The 24,964-nt window shown below is 41.4% G+C and overlaps 1 protein-coding gene across 1 annotated transcript in view; it reads left to right on the top strand.

Annotated features, from left to right (window-relative positions):
• The first annotated feature begins 11 nt into the window (after positions 1-11).
• LOC103614323 (netrin-4-like) overlaps positions 12-24,964 on the top strand; it is a 47,968-nt gene continuing 23,015 nt past the window's right edge. The window contains exons 1-4 of the mRNA XM_017732535.1: positions 12-58; positions 180-1,359; positions 7,474-8,015; positions 19,951-20,214. Coding sequence (XP_017588024.1) covers positions 1,293-1,359; positions 7,474-8,015; positions 19,951-20,214 — 873 coding nt within the window. The 5' untranslated portion in view covers positions 12-58; positions 180-1,292. The remainder of the gene's footprint in view (positions 59-179; positions 1,360-7,473; positions 8,016-19,950; positions 20,215-24,964) is intronic.

Raw genomic sequence — 24,964 nt, forward strand, 5'->3', positions numbered from 1 at the left:
CGGCTGGAAAACAACGCGCGCAGCTGAGCCCAGCCAGGACCAGCCCAGCCGAGAGGAGGTGCGGAACCGACCTTAAAAAAAAAATAAATAAATAAAGGCAGAAAAAAAGATTTAAAAAAAAAAAAGGCACATATAAAATCCAGGGAAAAGATCACATGTTTTAATAATCCCCTTTGCAGCCAAACGGGACCAGAGAGGAGGCGAACTGAGGAGAAGTGGCCGGTTAGGACGGAGAGATGTGCTAGAGGCTGAAGGGAGCAGAGACAAAACTTGCAGATAACTAACCCACCCTCGGGAGGGCAGGACCCCCCGCCCTGAGCCCTGCTGTAGCAGGAGGGAGGAAGGGTTCTCCAGCCCCCTCTCCCTTTCCCCGCTCTGCTCTGGTCGCTGGGCACGACGCCTCCACCCGCCCCGTGCCGCGGCGGGAGCCGGTCCGGCAGCACACACCGGGGATTGCCCGGGCACCGGCCCCGGAGAGCTGGCGCTGGGTTTGTTTTCCGCTCCCCTGGCGCTCGCTGTGTGAAGCAAATCCCTTGGAGGTGGGGGAGAAGCGGCTTCCGTGACAGCGGAGGGAGGAGGGAAATTAAATAAAATAAAACAAACCAAAATAAAAAGAGAGAAGAGCCAAGAAAGCACTTGCTTCTCATCATCTCTCAGGGACCAAAGCCAGCTCTGTTCTTCTTATGACCCCATGCTGCAGGGAGCAAAGGGAGAGAAGGTACTGGGGGGCACCTCCTAACAAAGCAGGGTTCAGGCTGCCAGGACCCCCTCACCACCGCGGGGAGCAGGAGGCTGCGGGAGGTGCGACGGGGTGGAGAAGGCTGCCAGGGCGAACCCGGGCACAGCAGAGCCGAAGCTCCACCAAAAGCAAGGAGCAGAAATGAAAGTTTCGAAATAGCATCCAAACAAGCGCCAAGGACCGGACCGAGCAGAGCTCCCCGCCTCGCATCAGCCCCCGATGGTGCATCCGAGGGGCTGCGTCAGAGATGTGAACGTCCCCTGCCCGCTGCATGGAGAGGGGTAAAGGCACAGAAACCCCTCGTTATTTATTTATTTATTGGAAGCAATGTATGGGTGACACCCAGAAGGCATCTGAGCACTGAAAAAAACCAAACCACCTCTGAACCTAAACGAGAATAAGAAGAATGAGACAGCATCCTTGACCTCCTACACTGAGAGGAAGGTGAGCAGAAAGAAAGAAAGAAAATACAGAAAAGCCATGCAAGCACCAAACCTGTAGATTACTGCAGGTCTTTTTTGCTTCACTGAGGACAAATATTTTACTGACAGCCATGCAGCATAAAGGCATCATGCTGATTGTGTTCTTCGAATATTTTATTTCTGGACATGGGGAAGCAGGTAAGCAAAATAAATCAATATTGCTATTCTGAAACAATTTATCCTAAATTTAACAAGGGGAAAGGGGATAGAAATCAGGTTTGTTTGTGGAAAAAAAATTGTGTCAACATATTTATTTTAGATTGATTTTTACAAGGAATCTATATTAGTCAATATATACCAATGCTTCTCATTCCCTGCAATACCCAGCTTTATAGCTCAGTCTCCTTCCAAAGACTTAGCATAGGATGTACAGGTTCATACATCCTTAAAAGAAAGGAGTATGTCATTTTTGCAAACAAAAGAAAAGTAAGAGAGAAAGAAAGAAGTAGATGTAGTGAGATATTCTGGATGTTTGTTTTGAGGTTGAAACACTGCCTTCCCAGGCAGGACAAGAGTGAAATGACAACATCCTTGGAAAGCATCAGTGTAGGAATCGGAATTATTCTCTGTTAACTTAATATTGCATCATTAAAAATCAGAGACACTGTTTAGGAAATCTTAACTCAATAGTTAACATGCAGAGGACAGGATTAAATTAGCATTAAAGAAAAATGGATTAAAACAGAAAGAGGAGCTGATTAGTTGTGCGTATATATGTGGGTGTACAACTCAACATATATAGAAATAATACAGCTGTAATGACATTTACATGGGGTTCTGAAAATACCTGGATTATGATGAAGACAAATTCCTTAAAGGAAAGGAAGCAAAACATTACATTTTTTTTCTTTCTGTTGTGGTTTAATAACTCTTTAAATTTAAAGAGGATGAATTAAAAGAATCAGGTCATAAAAATAAAAATAATTATTGATGAAACAATAGTACACCCTTGGTGACTTTTCCTTTGAGACACTGTCTTGGAATCTCTCTTCCTGTACAGGAAAGTATATCAGTGGTTTAAATTTCACCTGTGTGCTCAGAGCATTAGGACAGGAACAACACTCTTCACGCAGTGATTTGAAAGTGATTGAAGGGCTCAGCTATCCTGCAAGTTCCAGTGAAGGCAGAGGCAGATCAAGTGGATTGAGCTCAGATTATTCCCTAGCTAGAATCCCTCTGATAACAGACAGCAGATTTCCATAACTGCAAGAGTTATTTTCTTAAAAACTGAAAACAGCTCACAAATTTACCATCCTGTCATATTAGCCAGTAACTCATTGGGGGAAAAGGCTGTCTGTCACAAAGTGACAGGGGATGAGGGGAGGGAGTGCATGTGCCTTAATTCTCTTAGTGTCTTATTCTGGGCATTCACCAATTCCCCAGGCTAGGATATAGGCTCCCTATAGGATACATATGTCTACACGCAGCACAGAAAGGTCACAGAGATCTCTTGGAAAGTTGCTGACACTGTTGCAGAAGGCAGCCTGTTACAGACCAGCCTAAATTTGCTCTGCATCCAATTCACTAAGTGAAAATTAATCTTCAAGGAAACAAAGCTCCCAGCTGGCTGCTTGGAAAGTGAATTTGCAGGGAGGGAGTGTGTTCTGTTTGGAGCTAAACTCACTCAGAATACTAGTGTAGGACACAGTGAATAGCAGCAAAATAATTGGATATTGAAGGTGATGCTGCTAAGGATTCAATGTCCCTTTAAATAAATATTTGGTGCTTGAATAAAAGATTGCACAAACTATTAGCCTGTGAAAGCACAGGGGTTACCTGTTAATTTTTGATTCTTTATTTAGAGCTGAGACACATACAGAGAAGTATGTTTTCAGCATACTTCATTAGCCTATGAGGAATACAAGGCACATCATATTTGTGGGGAGTGCAACATTTGCCTCCTGCCATCTCTGTGCAGAGAAGACAGTCTGTGTTGTCAAGATTGACTCCTTAGATCTTTAAACATAATGGGGTAAAAAAACTCAAACAAAAAACCAAACAAACACCTTACTTATTAGGCTGGAGCAGTCAGCTTGGGTTTATACTGTAAGATGTGACACTTGGACAATTCTTCTTCCCCTTGTCTGACGCAGGTGGAGGGCATTATTCCCCTCAAATAAACTCTGCAGTGATCTGAAAACTCCTGCATGAGGGACGCTTAGTGAAACTGTCAACAGCTTGGGCTCTTGCTTCAGCCCCAGACCTCCCCATGCAAGCAGCACCTGGGCCAGCTCTCATGCCAGTGAGAGCCCTGAAAAAGAAGGTGTGATGTGGTCAAAAATGGCCATTTCTACCAGCAAGCTTAAAATCAGTTGCAAGACCTGACTATTAGCAGGGCTTCGTTTCATCTGGTCTGAGGTTACTCAGCTCATCTCCAAATGAAGGTGTTGGAGCCCACTGCTGCTCCAAGAGGGATGTGAACAGGCAGACTGCAACTGGACATGATGGAAGGGAGCCCCAGCTTGGGATCTTATTCTTCTGTCCATGCCTCAAGCTGTAGAGGCAGCTTGGTTTCACAGCACTGAATTCTGAATTTCACCTCTGAGGTATTTTGGTGGCTGGCTCATTAGCTCCAGTTATCAGGACTATTTTAGTGCAGAAATACACCAGGCTTCTCATAAGGGGATAAAGACCTGCCAGACTTACAGCATGTTGGCCCCAGAAAAACCAAAGTGTTGTGCAGCTGTTAAAACCAGAGTTAAAGGGTAAAATTTCTAGGTCTGACTAAGAAAAACTTGAGCAACTTAAGTCCCCAGGGTGCTTAGTTTAGAATAACACAAGGTTTTGGTTATTAAGAAAAAAGTTAAATAGATATATAATAAGTGAAATCCAGGTTGGACATATATGGTGAAACTCCTCCATTAAACACACAGCAGAAGATGCTCAAAGGTTTTGCTCTTTCTGAGATACATGAAATTTACTGTCCTGACTCACTGCAGGATATTTGAACACACAAAATCATAAATCTGCATATGGAAAAGAAATAAAAATTCCAATTCAAATCATTCAGAAAATATTAGGCATCTTTCCAGTTACATCAGCAGGCTTTGGATGAGTTGCCATATGACCTTTCTTCTGTTGAGTATCCAATGGAGGGTGGAAGAAAAAATGGAAAAAAAATGGAACCTGTTTTTAGTTAATGTCTACAATGTTTTAGTGCACTACAAGATTGTGAAGTAAGAGCTCTCCATTTGAAATGGTGTCCCAAGAATATCAATAGTATGACCTCCCTTGAATGGTGTGATTCCCTAACCATCAGATAACACCATTGTTATAACACCATGTGCCATTGACCTGCCACTTTGTGGCACAGCTCTGAGGGACCAGAAAACAAACAAATAAATTAATCATACCATTTATGGAGCCAAGCCACCCTCCATGGAGTAAAAGCTAATCAACTTCATAATAACATGCAGTGCCCATGCGTAATCAAACTGTTTAATTCTCTATGAATTATTCAGTGAGTCCTCCTGGCAGTTGGGGTAAGTTGTGTGTTCGCCTGGCTGCTGTTTCTCTCCTGCAGCAGTCTCCCCTTGCTGTCCAGACTCAACATTTCTTGTTGTTTCCACAGAACCAGTGACTGATGGACAGGCTGCACTATCCTTGTGGCCAAGCAATGTTCTGCCAATTGATTTCTTTAAATACAAACCTTTTAATCGACTGCACATTTTGTTTTCCAATCTCTCTTCTCTCAAACTCCCTTCTGTTAATTTGCACTTTGTTCTTCTCCCATTTTCCTAATGACACAGCAGTTCAGACAGGAACTGTTTATTGATGTTGCTGCATTAGCAGGCAAAGCAGACAAACCTTCTTGTGACTGCTGTCCAGGAGAACAAACATCTTTCTTTTCAAGGTTCAGGAAAAAAACCAGCTAAAAGTTCAATACAAAGCTAATAGCCCATTTATGGGAAATACAAAAAGCAGCCATTCCCTTTAAAAAATGTTTCCTTTTCTGCTTTCTCACATTCTTGTCTGCAAAGCTCCTCCTTATACAACTTCTTTGATTTAGAACTCCAGCATCCCATTTCTTTTGTGAAAGCTTTATTGGCATAATCCATCAATAGAGATGGACTTTCTTTTAATTACATGGTATATTTATACATAATCATCCATAATCCAATAGCATTTGTAACATGGATCCATTAATAATCAAAACTAAGTAACCTGACTCTTAGTCAGAACTAATGCTTGTTCAAAGCTCAGTTGTAAGACCAGTCTCACTGAAATTCTCTGGAGGCAAAGATGACACATTTGTGCAGCACTGAGCAAAATCAGTTAATACCGAATCTACTTTAGACAGAGAAATTGCCTGCCTTATTTCCAGGAGTTTTTACCAAGCAGTTTGGGCATGAACCTAAATGCCACTTGAAAAGACATTCTTGAGGTGTGCACTTGTAGCTTATTATATGTTTGCTTACTTCTGGTGGTGCTAAGAATCACCTGCTCGGCTGAAGGTGGGGAGCACAGAATGGAACCAACAGAGCCAAAAATCCCCACCTTCATTCCTCTCCAGATGGTTCTGCAGCTCCTCATGTCTGTGCTGGCACAGGGAGTGGTGGTGGGACCGGGGAGGGGCACTTCCATTCCTTTGATGTGAGGCCAGGGCTGTTGGGTGCACTTGTAGTCCAGGCACTGCTGCCCTCTGAGCTCTGCCAGGCTCCTGGAACTGACTTCACTGCGGTACTAAAAGAAAATCGCCAGCCAACACACTTCAAATCACCTTGAAGGTGGCTTCCACCTGTTTCTAGGAGCAGACAAGAGCATTTGTGGATGATCTGCTTCCTTGCTTTCTGAAGTTTTAGACTACCTTACCCTGTACATAAGCTAAAATGGCACAAACCATTGGTCAATGGGATTCAGTGGACATGCAATAACTATTTTGCATCCTACCCCTGGAATGCAAAATGCATGAGGTGTTTTCCAAAACAATGTTCATGTCTGACCTTTCTTTCCTGGCCTATGCAGAGATGTCACTGAGGAACTAAGGACAGAACCAACTCAGAAGCAAAACCGTGCAAGCTGGACACATTTTTTCACTTTAAACTTTCCTTTTGGAAGGAGGGATGTCCATTTCATTCAACAACATTTATAATCTGAGTACTTTTATAAGGCTGATTTGGAGACCCCTTTCTTTGACTTAACTTCATTTTTAAACTAATTTTACCTGAGCAAAGGCTGAATATAAATGGAGTAGGGATTTTAAAAATTGTCCTAGAATGTTGAAGTTATGGCTGACCTTTGAACTGCTCCTAGATTACCCAGGGTTTACGGTCACCCTATGTTTCATTGGAAGGGTCATTTCCTGTAGGACCCAAATCCAGTCATCTGACTTGTGACCTCTTGGATTAGATTTATGACCTTGCAAGGTCAGTTTTTAACTCCTTCTAGAGTGTTAAATTGCAAAGAGGACATTGCATGTCATTAAAAATGCAGTTTTCTCCAGCGCAGTAATAAGGTTTTGGAATGACCTTTAATTCCAGTTCACAAGACACTACTGATTTTCAAAGAACATTAGGACTTCGTAGTTATCCCTACCTTTTCTTAATTTGGAAATAAGTAAATATATACACTGTAGATACCAAAAATTTTTCAGTATTTGCAAACTCGGCAAACAGAATTTAATCACCTACCTCCATATCAAGGTATTTAAACAAAAGAGAAACTTGATTTTCAGCTCCTACAAATTAATAACTCCACCTGATCTTATTAGAAGCAGTATAAACTCAACACTCAGCTATAGAAATACAGGCTTTCTTTATGTGTTCATACATGTAATTAGTGTCTGTAACCTGTTGGGCAGGAATCATCTCTTTTCTTAATGTATGTAGAGCATCCAGTCCAGTTTGACTTTGTTCTCTGATAACTGTGAAAATAAAGAAATTGAATAGATTCAGTCCTTCAATATGGAACTTTACTAGAGTGAAAATAAAAACCACAAGATTTCTCTGGTTAACCAAAAAATTCAATAGACGGGCACAACTGCATTTTCAACAGCAATCAAAGTTAAGCACCATAAGCATGAGTTTTTCTAAAGATCAGTTTCTGAGTTAGGCACCAAACACAAGGACTAGATTTATTGAGACACTACCCCAGAATTTGGTGTGAAAAGATGAAGCAGCTCTCCTTCAAATGTGTTCTCTTGGTTGTCAGTCCCCAGAGGAGGGCTCCAAGCATTTGTGCTGTCACCTGCGTTACACCCTGAGAACAACTTGAGAAGTTCTACTTGCTGTGTTTCTTTTCCCTGTCCTTCAGATCGCCCAAGGCCACGAGCCTTCCGCTGCAATGGCCATGCCTGCAACCCTCCCGTGGGAAACCTGGCCACAGGAAGGACACCAGTGACCACCACCACGTGTGGTCAGAACAGCACAGAGCTGTACTGCTTCTACCCAGACCAGAACCTCCTCCACCACTTCTCCCCCAGCTGTGGGCAGCCCCGCTGCACCAAATGCAACGCCAACCAGCCCGATAACTCTCACCTCCCTGCTGACATGACAGATGATTTCTTTGCAAACCCCATCTCCTGGTGGCAGTCTGCCCAAGGGGTACACAGGGAAGAAATCCAACTGGACTTTGAAACAGAATTCTACCTGACCCACGTCATTGCTGTGTTCAAGTCACCTCGCCCGGCTGCGATGGTGTTGGAAAGATCCCAGGATTATGGGCAGACTTGGAGGCCCTACAAGTATTTCTCTGTCAACTGCACAGCTACTTTTGGGCTCCAGGATGATGTCATTGAGGAAGGCTCCATGTGCACTTCCAGGTATTCAGATGCAGTGCCCTGCACCAGAGGAGAGGTAAGCAATAATTGAGGTTTGGACTAAGTTTAATGTCAAACTGCTCAAGACTGCCAGAAACCAGAGAGTGTATTCTCAAAGAGATACTGTGCATATAAATTAAGAAAGGTAGCCCATCCTTAAAGGCTTTGTGTTAAGCAAATAAAGGGGAAGAAGAGAAATTATATATCAATGATAGAAATGTTTTAACAAATTTCTTTTATGAGAGCTCACAGGATAATATTAACATCACTAATTTTACACTGCAGATGCCCAAAGCTAAACTAGAATTCTAACAAAGTAGATGTAGGGAAATACACATCTGTAGAGTCTGATTTATCCAAACCATTTTCACTTTAGGATGACATGAACTGCATGACCTTTCTTTTTCTTCTCCATATAGCAGGTCTTAGATTATTGGCTGACTCTTAAATACATCATTCCTCTAAGTTCAATGTTTTCTTGCTTTCACTTTTCTTGCTGGTGGTGACTATGGCTGATTGTATCAAGCCATAGGCTTCAGAAACGAAACTGCTTGGAATCAGGAAGCGAGCAGCCAGGCTTCACTATTCAACAGTGGGAAAAGCCCTCCTTTGGTATGAATATCCTGATTTGTTATTAAACACATGCAAAAGAGTGGTTTTTAAATAAACGTACAATTACTCTGATAAATTCCTCTGACAAGAACATTAACTACTGATTAGACTCTTTTCATTCATCAATCTTGAAACAGTTCAGATGGGAAAGACCATAAACATCATCAGTATCATTTTACAGAGAAGGCAAAGGCACAAAGCAAGATTATAAGATATTCCTATAGTCACAACAGAGGCTTGAGTCTTTTCATTTCCTTGCACTTCCTTCTCTCTTCCTCAGAGAAGTCACAATCTTTTTGGTTTCCATGTCTGGAAGTGGTCAGCAGATTCAGCAGTAACACTTTGCTGAAAGTTAAGCTTAGGTGTGAGGTGAATGGTCCAGATAGGCTTCCAAAAACCCAGTGTTTTAGCAGTGCACTTTGGAATGCACATGAGAAGAAACTCAGGTACTACACCTGAGGCAGGGACACAGCAGTAGGGAGAGACTGAATTCATCTATGTGTAACAGGCTAAGAAGCATCTCTGCATATTAGAAATCTGAAACGACTAAACAGTCTTACTTCTGGAGTAGTAATTCTGCTGGTCAGTTATGATTCATTTCATGTCAAAGTCAAATGCAAGTCAAATACATCCAAATGTCTTCTGTAGAGAGGTTACAGTTTGCCACGTCAAGAACCTCGGCAAGTAATGTATTTTTCCACTCTTGTGTGCTTTTCCAATCAAAAATCTGGAAGTACTTTGCAAGATCCAGTTAATGATCTTCAGCACACAAACAAGGGTTCTGCTGCCATTTCACAGATGGGAAAAGAGCAGCACAGAAAGGTGAAGTGTTTTGTGGTAAAAGAGGACAATTCTGGTTGAGTGAAGGACAAAATACAGGGTCTGAAGGAAATGCCTTGACCTTAAATACAAAACAGCTCTTCCTTCTCTAGTAGAGTACCCCCTGCACTGTGTTGGCTTTTGTGCTTACTTAACCTTGGGGAATACCATTAAGTCCATGTGCTGCTGCTACAACAAATCTGAGAAGTGGATGGCAGAAAATCAAATAATAAAACATTCATCCAATTCAAGCCTTTGTGATTACAAGTGTCAAAGTGATTCTGTCAATTTGGGCAGCAGCTACACTGAAATGAGTATGTGTGTGCTTAATCAATCTATGTCGTGGTAGTAGATGTCAGAAAACAGTAGTAATAGTAAGAACAGTCCTATATTTACAAGTTACCCTTGCAGATCCCAAATACTTTCATGAACATGAATTGAACACATGCAGAGGTCACCTCCTCCATGGGAGAAATGCTGAAGCTTTAAAGCAGCCCACAGGAATCTGTGGCAACTTAACAGAGGACAAGACAAATACTGTTTCACAGCACATTAACCCAAAAGGATTGTCAAGTTCTGGACAGACTTCACAGAGACCTCTTAATCAATCCATGAAATGTCCCTATGGCAAGGGTGCAGAAGCACCAGGCTTTTCAGGTCAGCAGTATGACACAGCAGATTCTTTTGTGAATTGAAATAAAGGAAGGCAGAGGGCAGCTATTTAAAGTGATACCTGATCAGATTTGCCTGAGTGACACTGCTACTGTTACCACAGGTCTGATGGGAGCTTTGCCCACACACCTCAGAACTGCAATTCTACACCTTATTTTGAAGATGCCACAAATGTCACCAGGGCATGCCCTCAAGCACTGACTCAAGCCACTCTGAAGGCAGCTGACTGAATCCCCACCAGTACTTTCTTCAGTGTTCTCTGCTGCTTTTTCACCTCCACTCTGACCTACCCAGTTACTGATTCTGGCTAAGCCTTGGATTGCTGAGGGGCTCACATCACAAGCTGACAGCACTTCTGAAATGATCAAAACTGTTCCAACTTAAGTGCTAATTAATGTTCTGACATAAATGCCAGTTTTCCTTACTGAGGGGTTTGAAGTTATTTTCACCACACGAGACAGGTTATTCTTGGGTCCTTTTGATTTTGAGAACAGACACAAATTCCTTTTTTAACAGGGCACAAAAGGAATTTAAAAAAAAAAAAAAAAAAGATGGCTTACTGGGAACACTTAGGTTTAAAACCCGTGCTGGGACACATCATGAAACAAGATTGCAGGTCAACTGGCTTCCAGAACTGAGAATACAGGTGTGAAAGGAGAAGGTGGTAGAGCTGCAGTAACCTACACACATCTGTAAACTGAGATGCATCACAGTCAGCACATTCCAGTCTCCAAGACCACAGAAAGAGTTTCTTTCTGAGAGCAAGGTAAAAAATTGTCAGAAGAGAAAATTTTAGGAGACTAGAATGGAGTAAAAGACATTTGGATGAGTGATGTGACAATGTCACAGCAGAACATAATGTTAAGGCATATCCCTTGTCTCTGGTCGATTGCTCCTTATTTTTCACCTCTGACATGGTCACATGTCTCCATTCCATCTCAGATGACACATGGGAGAGAGAAGGCATTGGGGAACACCTCATATAGAAATGCAAGATTACTCTCTAAAATATCTTTTCCATTTTCCTTTACTCAAGCATATGTTAAATCCCTTACTCCTGTTCAGATCCAGAGTAATTTAGTAGATAGCATCTATCTATCTGAAATCCTAGGATCCTCATCATTAGTTCATAAACTAAAACCAACACCACATTTTTAAGGTCTGTTCATCATCTGTAAGTGCATCTACAGGGAATACTGGCATGGAGTCTTATGAATCAACTGAGACCTTTTTACCCACTTGTCCATCCTTCTGCTCTTCTAACTTAAAAACACTGTACTATATAGCCATGGAGCCTAAAATGAGCCTTCAGGTCAGCTGATAAAAATCAAAACTCTGGCCCAAACAAAAATAGAAATTAACATTGCATCAGACATTAATGTGAGTTGCAGTTCAAACATCATGTGGGGGGAAAGGGACTGAAATGTCTGAATGTGCATCCTGACAGCACGTGCACTCAAGGATCTGAGAGATCAAGAGCACGTTTTTAATAAACTGGAATATCAGGAAATGAAAACAAATGTTCTCCTCCATTGACTAGGATGTTTGCATGAAAGGAAGACATTAGCATGCAAAGTGGGGTGGAACACTGACCTGCTCGTAACCACCAGGCCCACACGGAGACCCTTCCCCTACTGGGTCTAGCTAGTGGAAAGGAGTTCTGAATCAAAGGCTGGTTCATTTATGTGAGTGTCTGTGTGACAGATGACACCAGTGAAGTGTGATATAATAAACCCATTACTGGAATTCACTGGGGGCTGGAAGAATTGTGTATGCCTGAATTAAGTAACTGGTTTCTATGGCAACATGTTAAGTGTGCCTTGCACAGAAGACCTGTTCATTCTCTGTTTTGTATCCTGTGGTGACCTCTTTAGGGACAGAAGTCCCCAGCAGTGCCTTTTGTCAAAGATGAGTGGACCCTCTTTGTAGCTAAAAGACATTTAATCACTCTTCTAAACACACTCCACACGGTGAATGCCAGACCAAGACAGGTTGTGCTGGATGCAGTTCTGTCTCTTCAAAAGCCACCAGGTTGTTCAGAGAGAAGCCACAGTCAACCCTATGGAAGGTCTTCTGCACTGATACTGAAGCCTCTGCTGCCTTTCTCCATCCACATGGACTTCCTGAGCAACAGCTGTGGCACAGGGGGACCACTTGCACCCAAGCACCAGCCCAGGCCTGGGACAAGGCTCTGGGTGGGATGTATGTGATCCTGTTCCAAGGACCTACACTTTTCGCTGCCTTTTCTCAAGCTTCTCTTTTACTGTATTCATGCCAAACCTTTTGATAAACAAAGAAGTATCCCCTGTGCACACACACACCCCCACATCCCTCATTAAGTGGCAACATCAATAATTCAAGAGGTCACTGGGGCTTCAGTGACTTCTTAGAGTTCTGATCTCGTATGGCAGTGGGGTCATTGGAAAGAAACCTGCTCAGCCCATCACAAGGTTGAATTCCCAATAGCTGAGATTCAAAGACAGGGTCTTGCACTTCAGTGAATTATCCAACAGTCGTCAGGACTGGCCTCTGAAAGTTACATGATGCTCGGGTTATTCCAGCTTCCAGCTGGGTTATTCCAACTTCCATCTGGAAAGGATTCCAGGAGGGATTAGTCACTAGTGTAGGTAAGTGCCTGATTGTTATGACTAGGGCTGTCTGTTCAGCGTTTCATTTAACCCGAACTGCAGAGCAGATAGAATGCAGAAGCAAGTTGAGAGGAAGCAGTTAACACCAGCAGTGTAAACAAGCTGATAGCACTGCCAGGCCCTGCTTCCCTGGAGGAAGAATTAAGGGGCTCAAGGATTTGTCTCTGAAGGGAATTTGAACTGACTGAGACAAGTCCAGCAATCCCATCCCTGGCAAGTGAACTTGAGGAGGGCATCAGGTGTCCTACTCTGACCTGGTTTGCAATGAACCATTTCAGAAACATTTGGAACATTATAAACCAGCCAGAGAGAGAGCAGTGGGGTTTTTTAGCATTGTTTCTGCATTTTCTGCATTTTCTGAACACACAAGGCAGCGGATATCAAATTATTTTTTCTTCTCACCTTGTTTGATAAAAACCTTAGTGGAGTTGCAGCCATTGCTTTTTTTTTCCAAGTCTCAAGTGTGAAAAAAAAAAATGGCTGCCTAAAATGCTATGAAACTTAGTAATTTGTTATTGTAATTTCCAAACTCCAGGCAAAAGAACACTTAAATGTTTGCTCTACAGTTGTCCACACATCACTGTCACGGTGAGATTTTACACTTAGCTAAACCTGTTCATGTGTAAGATTTCAGCCAAGACTTAGAGATATAAGTGGCTCCACTTATAAGAAATGGATGTTCTCCCCAGAGAACACAACTTGGTTGATGTGGGTTGACAATGAGGGTGACAGGTTGTTTTAGCTTTCCCTCACAATCCAGCAAACAGTGAAATGAGTCTCCCTGTTCTCAATCCAGTTCCCAGTCAGGCTGTTGCATCTCAGAACTCCTTGTGCTGCCCTTTGCCATTTCACAGCAAGTACCATCCCTCACAATGAAAAAGGACACTGCACTTTGTGGGAGCCTGGAAATGTTCTCACACCCCCACATAAGGTGCTGTTACATAGAATGGATGGAGTTTTGCCCATCCCCTGTATACAGACTGAAAGCTGAAGGGTTTTCTGTCAAATAATTTAGATTTTATGTTCCAACTACTTCACCTGTCTCATAGAGGATACTGCTTGTCCCTACAACCCTTGCCTTTCTGCATGGATATACATCTGCAGATAACCTGAACCTACAGAATACAATTTGTTTGAGGAAGAGAAAAAGTCTGCATAGCTCTTCAGATTTGCCTAACTTCAATTATGCCATAATCATATTGGCAAAAATGCCTAAATATTAATATTAAAATGCCACACCAGCTGGATTACTGGAATTGCCTCAAAGCAAATGCAAACTGAAGGCACATCAATCCTTTCTGATTTGGAGAATACAGAATGAATTCAAGATGCCACTGTCTTGGTGGTAGCTGCGTTCATCCAGATCAAAGAAATCCAAAAAACCAAAAGCACAATTGCTTCTTTGACAAGCTACCATATTCTATACTGGTTTCTAAGCTTTGTTCTCCGGAAGGACCAAAAAGCAGTGGATCTTGACTAAAAAGCACCATTCCATGAGTTGTCAGAATAGACTTTCTAATGGCTGGAAGAATAGTTAGACTTTGTGCTCCAAACAGTAAATCAGAAAAAAGACTACTTCTTAGTTAAGGCTACTGTACCACAAGATGGAATTCCATCAAATAAATCAGAGGATGTAGGCCACTGGGTAGGAAAAATTCTGAGACAATTGTTTACTGTTCCTTTAAGAACAAAGTCAACTCACATGAAAATCTCTTAATGAAGAGCATTTAGGAGTGATGAGAGCTTTTATTGCAGCTTCCTTCTGATGGACCCAGTATAAGCACACAGACATTTCTGACCTCATTAACCTGATTGTGTGCAACATGATGAACACAGCTTAAGGATGATTTGTAATATCAAATTCTTGTTCTGCATGAGGATCTGCTTTTGTAGGAGGCCACGCATTGGCACTGCCCTCCATTTATGATTCATATTCCTTGACCTTAGGCTATGAGTTTGCAAGGGGGAACATTTGTTGTGTCCACATCTTTTCTGGCTAATACTGGCTGGAAGATCAGGTTAAGAAAACAGAATTAGATGCATCAGGAATGGAGAAGCAAAACCTATGGCAAGAAATCAAAAATCTGAGACACTGTCTCTGAAATGAAGATGATCTCTTGATTGGTGATAAAACAATGTGAGGCTGTGTCAGCTTGTGTATAGCAAAACCAGTCATCTAACAGTGGCTGCCTTTTTTAGCTTTGCACACTTACAGCATTTTCCAGACTTCCTTGCTCTTAGGAAGGTCAGGAGAGGACAGGGTAGTGACCATTTTTTTGAGGCGCAGCTGATTGACTTTTGAGAATGAGAATGACAAATATGCGCTCGATGGCAGATATGCAGATAAGCATGAATGTCCTACTCAGCATTCGGCTCCAGTGCCAGCTCCTGATTATAAGAGAAACTCGTGACCCAGGATGTATTTCCACAAAGGGTTAAATTACAGAGGTGCTGAACACCCTCAACTTCCACCCAGTTCAATGGAAAGATTTCCAGGGTGTCCCTAAGCAGACTCAATCACCATCAGATTTTCTTCTGCAGCTGCGCCTATGCTACTTTTATGACAGCTGCATACTGATGTTTAGCGAAACAACTGGGAGATTTCAGGGCAGTCTGATACAGCAAAAAAAGAACAGAGCTTGCTACCAGATAGAGATTTCATCAGATGAGAAATAGCTTTACAGTGAAAAACATGGGAAACTCTTTTCAAAGCTTGCATCTTAATTAAAAGAAAACACTTCTTTTTCATTATACTCTCTTTATGTCTTTTACATGAATGTAATGGAAAACTGAAAATTCACACAGTATCTCTGGGAAATGAAAAAATAATATTATTTCTGCCTTTCTGCAAAAGGCAGAAGTCAAATGTCTATCTGTATAGACAGAATTTGCTTCATAGGCTTTCGAATTACAAACCTTGTGAACTGAAATAAAAGGAACAAATAACACAGTGAAAAGGTGGAAAAAGTGGAAAAAGTGGAAAGGTCTCTTCCTACAGCTCATGACTCTAGGAGTTAACTAATACTTAGATCCATTTATAATCTAATCTTTAGTACATTCATGCATCAATGGCTGAGATGGCCAGACTCTTATCTTTTGCCTGTAATTACTAAACTTACATCTATGAACACCCATCTCCAGGAATTCTCATTGAAATTTTCCAGATACAAGTTTATTAATATTCCTCCCATTGCACAAAGTACTTGAATACCCATATCCCATTTTTACGGAAAGAAAACAATACATAAAACTGAGTTTCTACTGAAATCAGTCCAGAACAGCATTAGACCCTAGTACTTGCTGAGCAATTGTGCTGGGGCTATGACCAAAAAATTGCATTCCCAACTCTGTATTTTTATTGAAGTGACACCTTTTCCTTTTTTAAAGAAATAAAATTCTTTCCTAAATCATGCAAAATTATCAACCCATACATATCTGTCTCTTAATTTAGGATCTATTTTTCCTTAGGGAAACTATAAACCCGAACACATTTATTTAAAACATAATCATGCATTTATTACACAGAAAAAAAGTTTAGGGAGTTGGTTTTGTTGGGTTATTTATTTATAGTTAAGTTATGCATTTATGCAAAAGTAATTCCTGGCATGTAAGGCGAGATACCAATTCCTTTAAAAAATTTTATCCCAATCTAGAATTACTTGAATCAATACATACAGTAGACTAATGAGGAGAAATTATGGATACTAACATCTTGTTCTTGACAGTAGGGCAAGCTATATGTTAAGGAACCACTTTATGACTGGCACTCTAATGTCAGAAGAAACATTCAATCAAGTATTAAAAATGAGGCAAGAGATGGTGATTACCTTACATGATTTCCTGTGCCCAATAATTTTAACCACCAAAATTTCAAGGAGAATGGGACATCCAGAAGGGACGAGAGAGAGAAATTCCATTTTCCAGTTTTATGCATATGTGAAATAAAACTGCTAAATTGATATAAGTATGAAATAAAACTGCTACCTCTGTGCAAAATGTAGCTCACCTAAACCTACTTCTATTGGCACAACATATCTGCTGATCAAAATGTCTTTGATTTTTACAAAGCTGAGGAAGGTTAATTCCTTACTGGAGGTTGAATCCTAGAAGAACATTTAAGTGCAGCTCCCAGAAGACCTCGCTAGTGTTATGTCACCCAAATCAGATCTTTAACACTTAACAAGACTTGCCTTGGGAGAAATAAGGACAAGCAAATCTAGTCTCACCGGTGAGCTTATTCCAGACAGAAATGTCTAATGAATTAATCATACAAGCAAACTCTTGTACCTCAGCTGGAATGGAATACTGTTTTTGTCTTAAAAGGATGCCACAATCCCTATGGGACTTCCAAGCTATTAATGTCTCTACTCACAAATGATGTTCAGTGTTCTAATGGGGTATGGAAAATGCCAAAGCAACTCCTCTCAAGAGAGGCAAGGCCAGAAATGAAAATATTTGCAAAACAATAAAGCCACAGGAAACCAAACCTTTTTCTAAGCTGTCAAGCAAAGAAATAAGAAACAAAACAGCTTGGTGAAAGCAAGTGGCCCTTTGCTGAGAGAAGAGCCCCTGACAGCTGCTCTTTGCCTAAAGAACTCAGTGCTCTCAGAATGCCAATTAAGACATGGGGAGGACGGATAATTGACTGGAGACCCCAAAATATGAATCCATCTGTTTAAACTTGTCATGCCATGTACAAAATAGGTTTCTAGTAGTGCACAGTATTTTCTTTACAGTTACTATAATACAGTGCAAGACTGTTGCTATCAAGAAGATGTATAGTGCCAGAAAGTAAAATAAACCTTTTGGCCATTATCTGCTGATTTTTTTCAGAGAGACCCAGTGAAAACTCTTGTTCTTCACCTCATTCACCCCTCCTCTCTGTCTCCTTTGAGGAGTCCCATAGCTGTTCACAGCTGGGATCTCTGGCACAGAGATGCGAGGCCTCTTGCCCAGCCTTGTATAAGGAGGTCACTGGCAGGACCAGAGCAGATCCTGCAGAAACCAGTGCTTTGTCAATTACCTTTCTGATGTCTATTTTCTGTAGCAAAGTACCTCTAGCATTTATGTTCTCAAGCCACTTATCTGGTGGCTATCCTCTGGAGATCCATCTGAAAGGAGATACCATTTTTACTAAGCATGTATATTAGAGAAACCATAGACAAGAATGCTAAGTGTGAGAATAGAGCTTGTAAAAGCCAGTGACTAAATAGACTGCTTTACCCTCGATTCCTCTGGTTTATGCCAATTTAAACAGTTTCACAGGGACTTTTAACCATTCTTTGAGATCTCTGAGCTCAGCAGGCTCTGCAGCACTGTTCCACCCAGTTCTCTGCCTTGGTCTTAGTTTAACTGACCACGTGGGAAGGAGATGTGTGTGTCAGTACACAATCAGGCACTCTGGACTCTGAGAAGGCACTCCACCTCTGTGTGGTCCACGGGGGACTGGGAAAGAGAGAGGGTTCATAAAATGGTTTCCACTAAAATCTCAGATCATCCTGGATTAGGGGAACTGGACAGATATGGGGATTTGGTCTTTGTCCTGTGAATCCATAAGTAAGGGGAATGCTGGTCACCTGGGCAAAACAGAATGAGCCATTTGCTTATGGTTCCATTGACCAGGGGAATGTAGACATAGGGGTGGAAATGCTTGGGCTATTTTGTCATGGCTTCATTGGTCAGGGGAATGCAGGCACCTGCATTGCATAGCCTGGGCAATCTGCCCACAGCTCTATCAAACAAGGAACTGTGGGCATCTCTGATCCCACCAAGCAGGGCTGCCTGCAGCTTTGTAAGTAGCTGACCATATAAGAGAAGAGAATTAAAAGAAAAAAAAGAATAGAGCTTACCAAATAGAAAACACTGTGGACAGGTGGGAGAGGTACCTGAGTTCTCTGTGAAGCCTGCCAGTTGATCCTGTTAATTAAGGGGATTTCTCTTCCCATGTGCCATCAACATACAACAGAGCTATCTCCTAGGCATATACCACAAGCTCTTTTGTGGCTTCTGCAAGCAAAAAGGAGCAAAAGTACAAAATGCTACAAGTATTTAAACAGATGAGTTAACCAGGAAGAAAGAAAAAGAAAAAGAAAAACTGAGAGAGAGAAAGAAAGAGGGAATCCCTATGGAAACAAAGATTTCACATGGCTAGTACTAAGAGAGTGAGTCAGACAGATACTGTGACCACTTATAAAGCAGGGCTAAAGAATCCCAAGGGCAAGTCCCGCTGCCATGATGGAAAAGCTCAAGCAGAGGAGAAAACAACTGTCAAATTGGAGTTAGCACATCTAAGCCTGGAAACAGTGCTAACAGATCTCTGTTTTGCTGGCAAGGACTGTGGTGCAGCCCTCCACTATCAACCTCTCCCAAAAGCAACAGAAACAAGCACACCCTGAGAGACAGAGAAGGATAGAGTGGTGATGAGCTAAAATACAACAGTCACTGTTAAACACCAAATTAGAACTGTGATGCTCAAAACCCAACTGTTGCTGCTCTGGAGAACTACCAAACAGCAAAAATGCTGTGACAAAAGTGTAACAACCTACAGACAGCCAGCAGGCACCAAGCACCTTGGGTGCTGTGAACTCACTGCTCTGTAGCTGCCTCTAAGGAGCAAACCACCTGGCTTTGTTTGCACACAGGGTTCTCTCAGTGCTCACTTGCCCTAAGCTGAGTTGTGTTTCCAGCATAGTTCAAGTGACCGAGTAAAAAGTCTGATCACAGTTTCCACTTCTTTCACAGATTAATGCCTTAGTTTACCTGACTCTAGAACTCATGCTAAAGCCATGCTGCTAAAATGGTTTCAGAAATTGGGATCCATTAACAGTGCAGTTATGCCAATAAACCTTGGATTTCTCTGAGTGACACTGTTGTCACTTGGCTCAGAAACATAATGAAGTGGACTTATCTTGTCCCTTGACATATTGGCTGAACTGCAAGAAGTGACAGGGCTCAGTAACCCCAGGGAGTGATGTTTAAATGAAGGCTTCTCCCATCTCACACCTGAGATGGCATGAAAGCAGGGACACAGTCACTTGCTGAGGCTTGGCCAGCTGGTGGTAACTCAGCTGTGATGCTCTGGGATCAGCCACAGCCCCACAACTGCTTATGCAGAGTCTTCTAAATAGGAACTACTGCTTTTTCCTGAAGATCATCTTGGGATATTTGCTGTGTATGCAGAGTCCTGTATGTGTTCTGGGATGTCAACCTTGTCTCTTTCAGGTGATTTATCGTGCCTTAAGTCCGGCTAACAAGATTGAAGACCCTTACAGTCCTGAGGCTCAGGATCTCCTGAAGCTCACCAACCTCCGCCTGCTTCTGTTAAAAAGACAGGAATGTCCATGCCATGGCTCAGGAGTGGTAGAGAAACCCCAGAGATTCGCCCACTATGCTATTTATGACCTGATCATCCGGGGAAGCTGCTTTTGCAATGGGCATGCAGAGGAATGTGAGCTTGCCAACAGGACGGGAGTCATGGAGAACATGGTGAGTTCCAGACATTTACCAGCTTCCTAGACTTGCTACTTGCTTCTGTTGCCTCAGCCTAAATGTTTATTTTGTGTGTGATGCTGTCTCAGCCTCCCTAAGCCTATCCAAAAAAAGGGCAGCACAGTCAATCCACATTAGTGAAACCTACACCACTCTGGGAAAATATTTTCTATACTCCTTTCTACAGTTTCATGCATAATAACTGCATTGCTAAAATCTCTGGACCTCAAGATAGCTATAAATTGAAAGTGGCCTTTGTCATTGGAACAGAGATTCAACCCCAAATATAGTGAATATGCCTGCACAGAACTGAACTAATATCTTTGATGCAAAGTCTGCCCTGAGCATAATTTCAACCTCAGATCTCAGATCTCAGATTTTCTGAGTTTGTGAGACATGAGCAGTTCTGTCATACTTAGGGTTTCAGCCGTCACTTTTAGGCTTTCAACCTTCTGTGTTCTTGTTACTTTCATAACAGAGACAACAGTGTTCAGGATGTGAAAATAATTTCCACTCCCCTACTCTCTTATCCATGCATCTTTAAATGAGTTAGAATTTTTTTAAAAAAAAAGCCAAACCTTGTAGTAAAATTGTTCTGTAATACTTGGAGTATCCCTACCCTGTTCAGACTTTTATCTGCATTTGACTCAGGATGTGCACAAGAGGAGTTGAGTGTGAATGCAAACTCAGACATTGAAATTCAGAAGGAATGACTGATGACTCCTTTTTGATTTAGCTGCAAGCATTGTGTAGAGAAGTGTAATAACAGTTATGGGGAGGTTTAATCTAATCAAATATCTAGACACATACATCAGAGACGGAATTCAAGCCACTTTAAACTAGTCAATAAATATCTCTCCTGGATCCAGAAGTCTCTGTCTCGGGTTTTGAAAACCCAAATAACCCTTAGAATTCTAGTCCCTGGTACACTCTGACATAAAAGACTCAAGAAAAACATCCTAAGCTAATTTCTGTCCCTTTAGATATATGGTACACTTGACATTTTGGCTTATGTTATTTTGGAATGTGCATTCATTGTCTTCCTTTCAACTTTTCTAGGTCCAGAGGTAGATATTGTAAGATAATTAGGACTGTATGACTTTCAAATAATTTCTGAATCTGTACCATCTGTGGTATAAATCCAAGATTCAGCTACACTATGTGATACTATCAGATTCAAACAATAAAGACTCACTTAAATCATAACTGTGTGGAGAAAAGCTGTTTAAAGAGTGCATCATCCTTACTGCAAACTGTTAAATATACACATAGTGAAATCAAATAGATGAATAACACACTAAGTGAATGCAGCTGGTAGAAAAATAAACATTCTGCCCATCAGAAAAGGAAAACACGATATTGTGTATGTTACCAGCATAACCACTGTAAACTATGACTGGATATTTTTCCCACTGGTCACAAGGGAATAGAATCTTTTTGTGCCATCAATGACTTCATGGGGCAGAAGGTGAAATAGTTTTGATGAAATTCACTTCATGAGTGACTCATGTCCCAGGAGAGAGAGGGTGGATGCAGCACATGATTCACACAGATATTATCAAGTCTTTGTCTAAGCAAGGATTCAAACACAGCTGTGCAAAAAATAAGAAAAGCCTTCTGTAGTTTTAACTGCCTCTAGAATGCTAGAAGAGGCCCGGAAAAGACCACAAGTGGGCTGGTTTGTGTCCTCACATAAATGTATGATCAAGCACACCTAAACCATTCACTAGTGAACACTTGTGGAATGAGATTTTCCTGACAAAGTACATTCAAGCTCTTCTTTAGTGCCCACCTAAATAATCTCTGCTGCAAATTAAGGTGATTCCTTCTTGTCCCCTCCTCCCCAATGACCAAAGTGAGCAGTTGATCCTCCTTCTGCAGATATGATTGAAAGGTTTTTACCATATCCTTCCTTAGGTTCTATTTTTTGTACTAACCAGAGAAGTGTGAAACCCTAGGTGGTAAAAACTTAAAATTCTACTCCCAGGTCACACAAGCCTGGAGTAAAGATGATCATGTTACTGTGCTCATCTTTTCTGTGCTTTAGACATTACAACCTAAGTCTTTCTCAAATACAAAAGAAAACCCACTCCTGGAAGACCCAGTTCCCTGGATCCTTTTATATTTTATCTAATACTTACCAATGATGCTCTTGCAGTGGTGATGGGAGAGTTCACATAGGTCCAGATCTCAGGGTTTGGTTTACACAGCCAGCATGAGGGAGTTTATGTAAGTGTGTAACTTCTTGGCTTGCAGTACAGTAATCTCCTTGCCTACAAGCAGGAGGAAAAAGCCTTTGCTGTTGAATACCAATGATACAGTTCCTATCAGCCAAACTAAACTGCAAAAAAATCTTTGCCATTTTGCAATTTCTTGGCAGAGGAACGGTGCTCTGCTTTCAGTCACATGGTAATGGTGACCCACACAAAACAGGGTGTGGAAAAGATGTTACAAACAAGGCACATCCAGAAATAATCTGATTCAATCCACAGGCCACATCTAAAGGTACACATAGGCAGAACAAGTCCCAAGACACAGAGTTTTAATTGTGAGTGGTGTGGATGATGTCACAGATTGAAGGCAGAGCAGCTTTATGTTTCCTGGGCTGCTGTTAGGTAATTAAATAAAATGCTGCAAAAAATAAAGACCTCCACGGAAAGTCTTCAGTAATATGAGTTTCAGCCTCTTAATTGATCATAGTCCTCCTATGATGTGTTTATCTTCTGTAGTTAACAAAAACAAAACCAATTTCATGTAGAAAACAACTGTAATTGTTTGACATGGGATAGGCCCAAAATCTGAGATCATTCTGCACTTGGGTCTTATTAAGTTGTAAGTCTGCTCTTCTTACTCTGAGAGAAATCTCTTCCATTTTAATACTACTAAGACTGCTAAATTGATACTGCATGGAGGCTAAATAATGGAGAAAATTAAAGCAAATTTCTTGATGCTTTTGAACCAATATTTTTCAGCACTATTTTGGAGGGACTGGATGATCTATGGGTATCAATGATGAGTTTATCTGTCACTTCAGTCATGGCAACCTACTCAGCTTCTGGCTTCTCCACAGAGGCTGCCAATAAGAATTGCAGCTCTGGGAGAAAAAATGTCACAGATGCCACAGTGTCATAGCAACAAATGGATACAAGAAAACTGCAGATTGTAAACCAAACGTCCAAATGGTGCATCATTCCTCATAGCTTGAAATCCTACGTTGTTTCATGCATATTTCTAGTCATAAGTTTGTGAAAATACAGTGAGATTCAAAATAGGCTCATGGGATCCAGTGAAAAAATTATCTGACCTCTTATTTTGGCAGCAAACCAGTAATAATTACTCTTTCTGTGGGCCTTTTTTTTTTTAAACAAGCCATGCACCCACTTCAACACAACTTATCTAGATGGCATTTCCTGTAGGAACTACTGAGAATATCATGTTGGATAGGAGGAAAACTTTGAGAAATGAGGATGGGAGCTGTAAATAGGCAAGAAATTTCAGGACAAACATATCTTGAATGTGGGGTTTGTTGCTATTGACAGTGATGTTTTCTTGGCTTCCTCAGACCAAAAAGAAAGGAGACACAGAGATGTCATTCCTCACCCAACTTCAATAGCTTCTTAAGGTAGCTAAGGGCAGTATTCTCTTTTCTGAATATAACAGCCTGCATTTTTCAAACTCTTACAAATACTTCCTCGGACAATAAAGGAAATTATTGAGATAGTATTTTGCCAGAGAAACTAGAGAAGCTTTTTGTTTTTAAATGGAGGGCATCAATATGCTGTTATAACTGCCAGGACCCGGCCAGCTGAATGCATCTAGTCTTGTTCTATGGTTGGATGCAACAGAACATAATCCTGTCCAAGGTATTGACACTGCAGGATGTACAAAGTTATGTGTGTCTCCACAGAGCTGTCAGGTTTAGGATCTGCTTTGATGACCCATTTTAGCTGAGTCCAGAGGCGCTTCCAGAACAAAGTTTACAAAGCAGAAAGTGCATATGGACAGAACATAGAATCTAGACCAAAGTCCTTCTTGTTTGCCAAATATTTCACAATGCTCTTTCTAGCCCGTGAGAAGTAAGTATGGAAAGAGGAAAGCAAATGTGGATTAAAATGTTTTTGTATAAAGCATTAGGGTTTTTATTTTTACTTGTTAATTATTGGTACCTACACTGCCAGGAAATTCTTACAAGTGGCCTCGGATGTTTCTTTTGCTTCTTTATCCTGTTTACAGAGACAAACTAGACTCCCTGTGGGCCTGATCCTCCACAATGAAGCAAATGGAAAGTTTTCCACTTACTTCAAAGGGAGCAGGATCTGGTTCTAAGTAGGATTCCTTGTTTGGCATAATGAAGGTTACATAAGGTAAAACCTGCTTTTTCACATCAATTTTCTAGGTGACCAGGCTATGGTAACCCTTGAAAATATTATCTACCTCCTCTTCAGGTATCTTGTGCAGTTCTGTTCATAAGCCCCAGCTAAGTTTTCACATTATCTGATTCCAGCTGTGCCCAGAACTCAGAGATGCAAGACATGCCATTCACTTTCAGGAGGTTTGAACAGTGGTATTTACTCATTATGCTGTGATTCAGGCATTCACTTCTTAAAATACTGAGTCTCTTTCCCTTTCTGCTTCCTCCATTCTTAAGACACTCACCAAGAGCTGGTGACCTGCTGCAATTCAGATGCTGCATTTCAGCCTGACAGCTGTTTATCATGTGCAATTTGTTACAGATTGATAATGGAGT

This window comes from Corvus brachyrhynchos, unplaced genomic scaffold, assembly GCF_000691975.1.
Source record: "Corvus brachyrhynchos isolate BGI_N302 unplaced genomic scaffold, ASM69197v1 scaffold4, whole genome shotgun sequence".
Lineage (NCBI taxonomy): Eukaryota > Metazoa > Chordata > Aves > Passeriformes > Corvidae > Corvus > Corvus brachyrhynchos.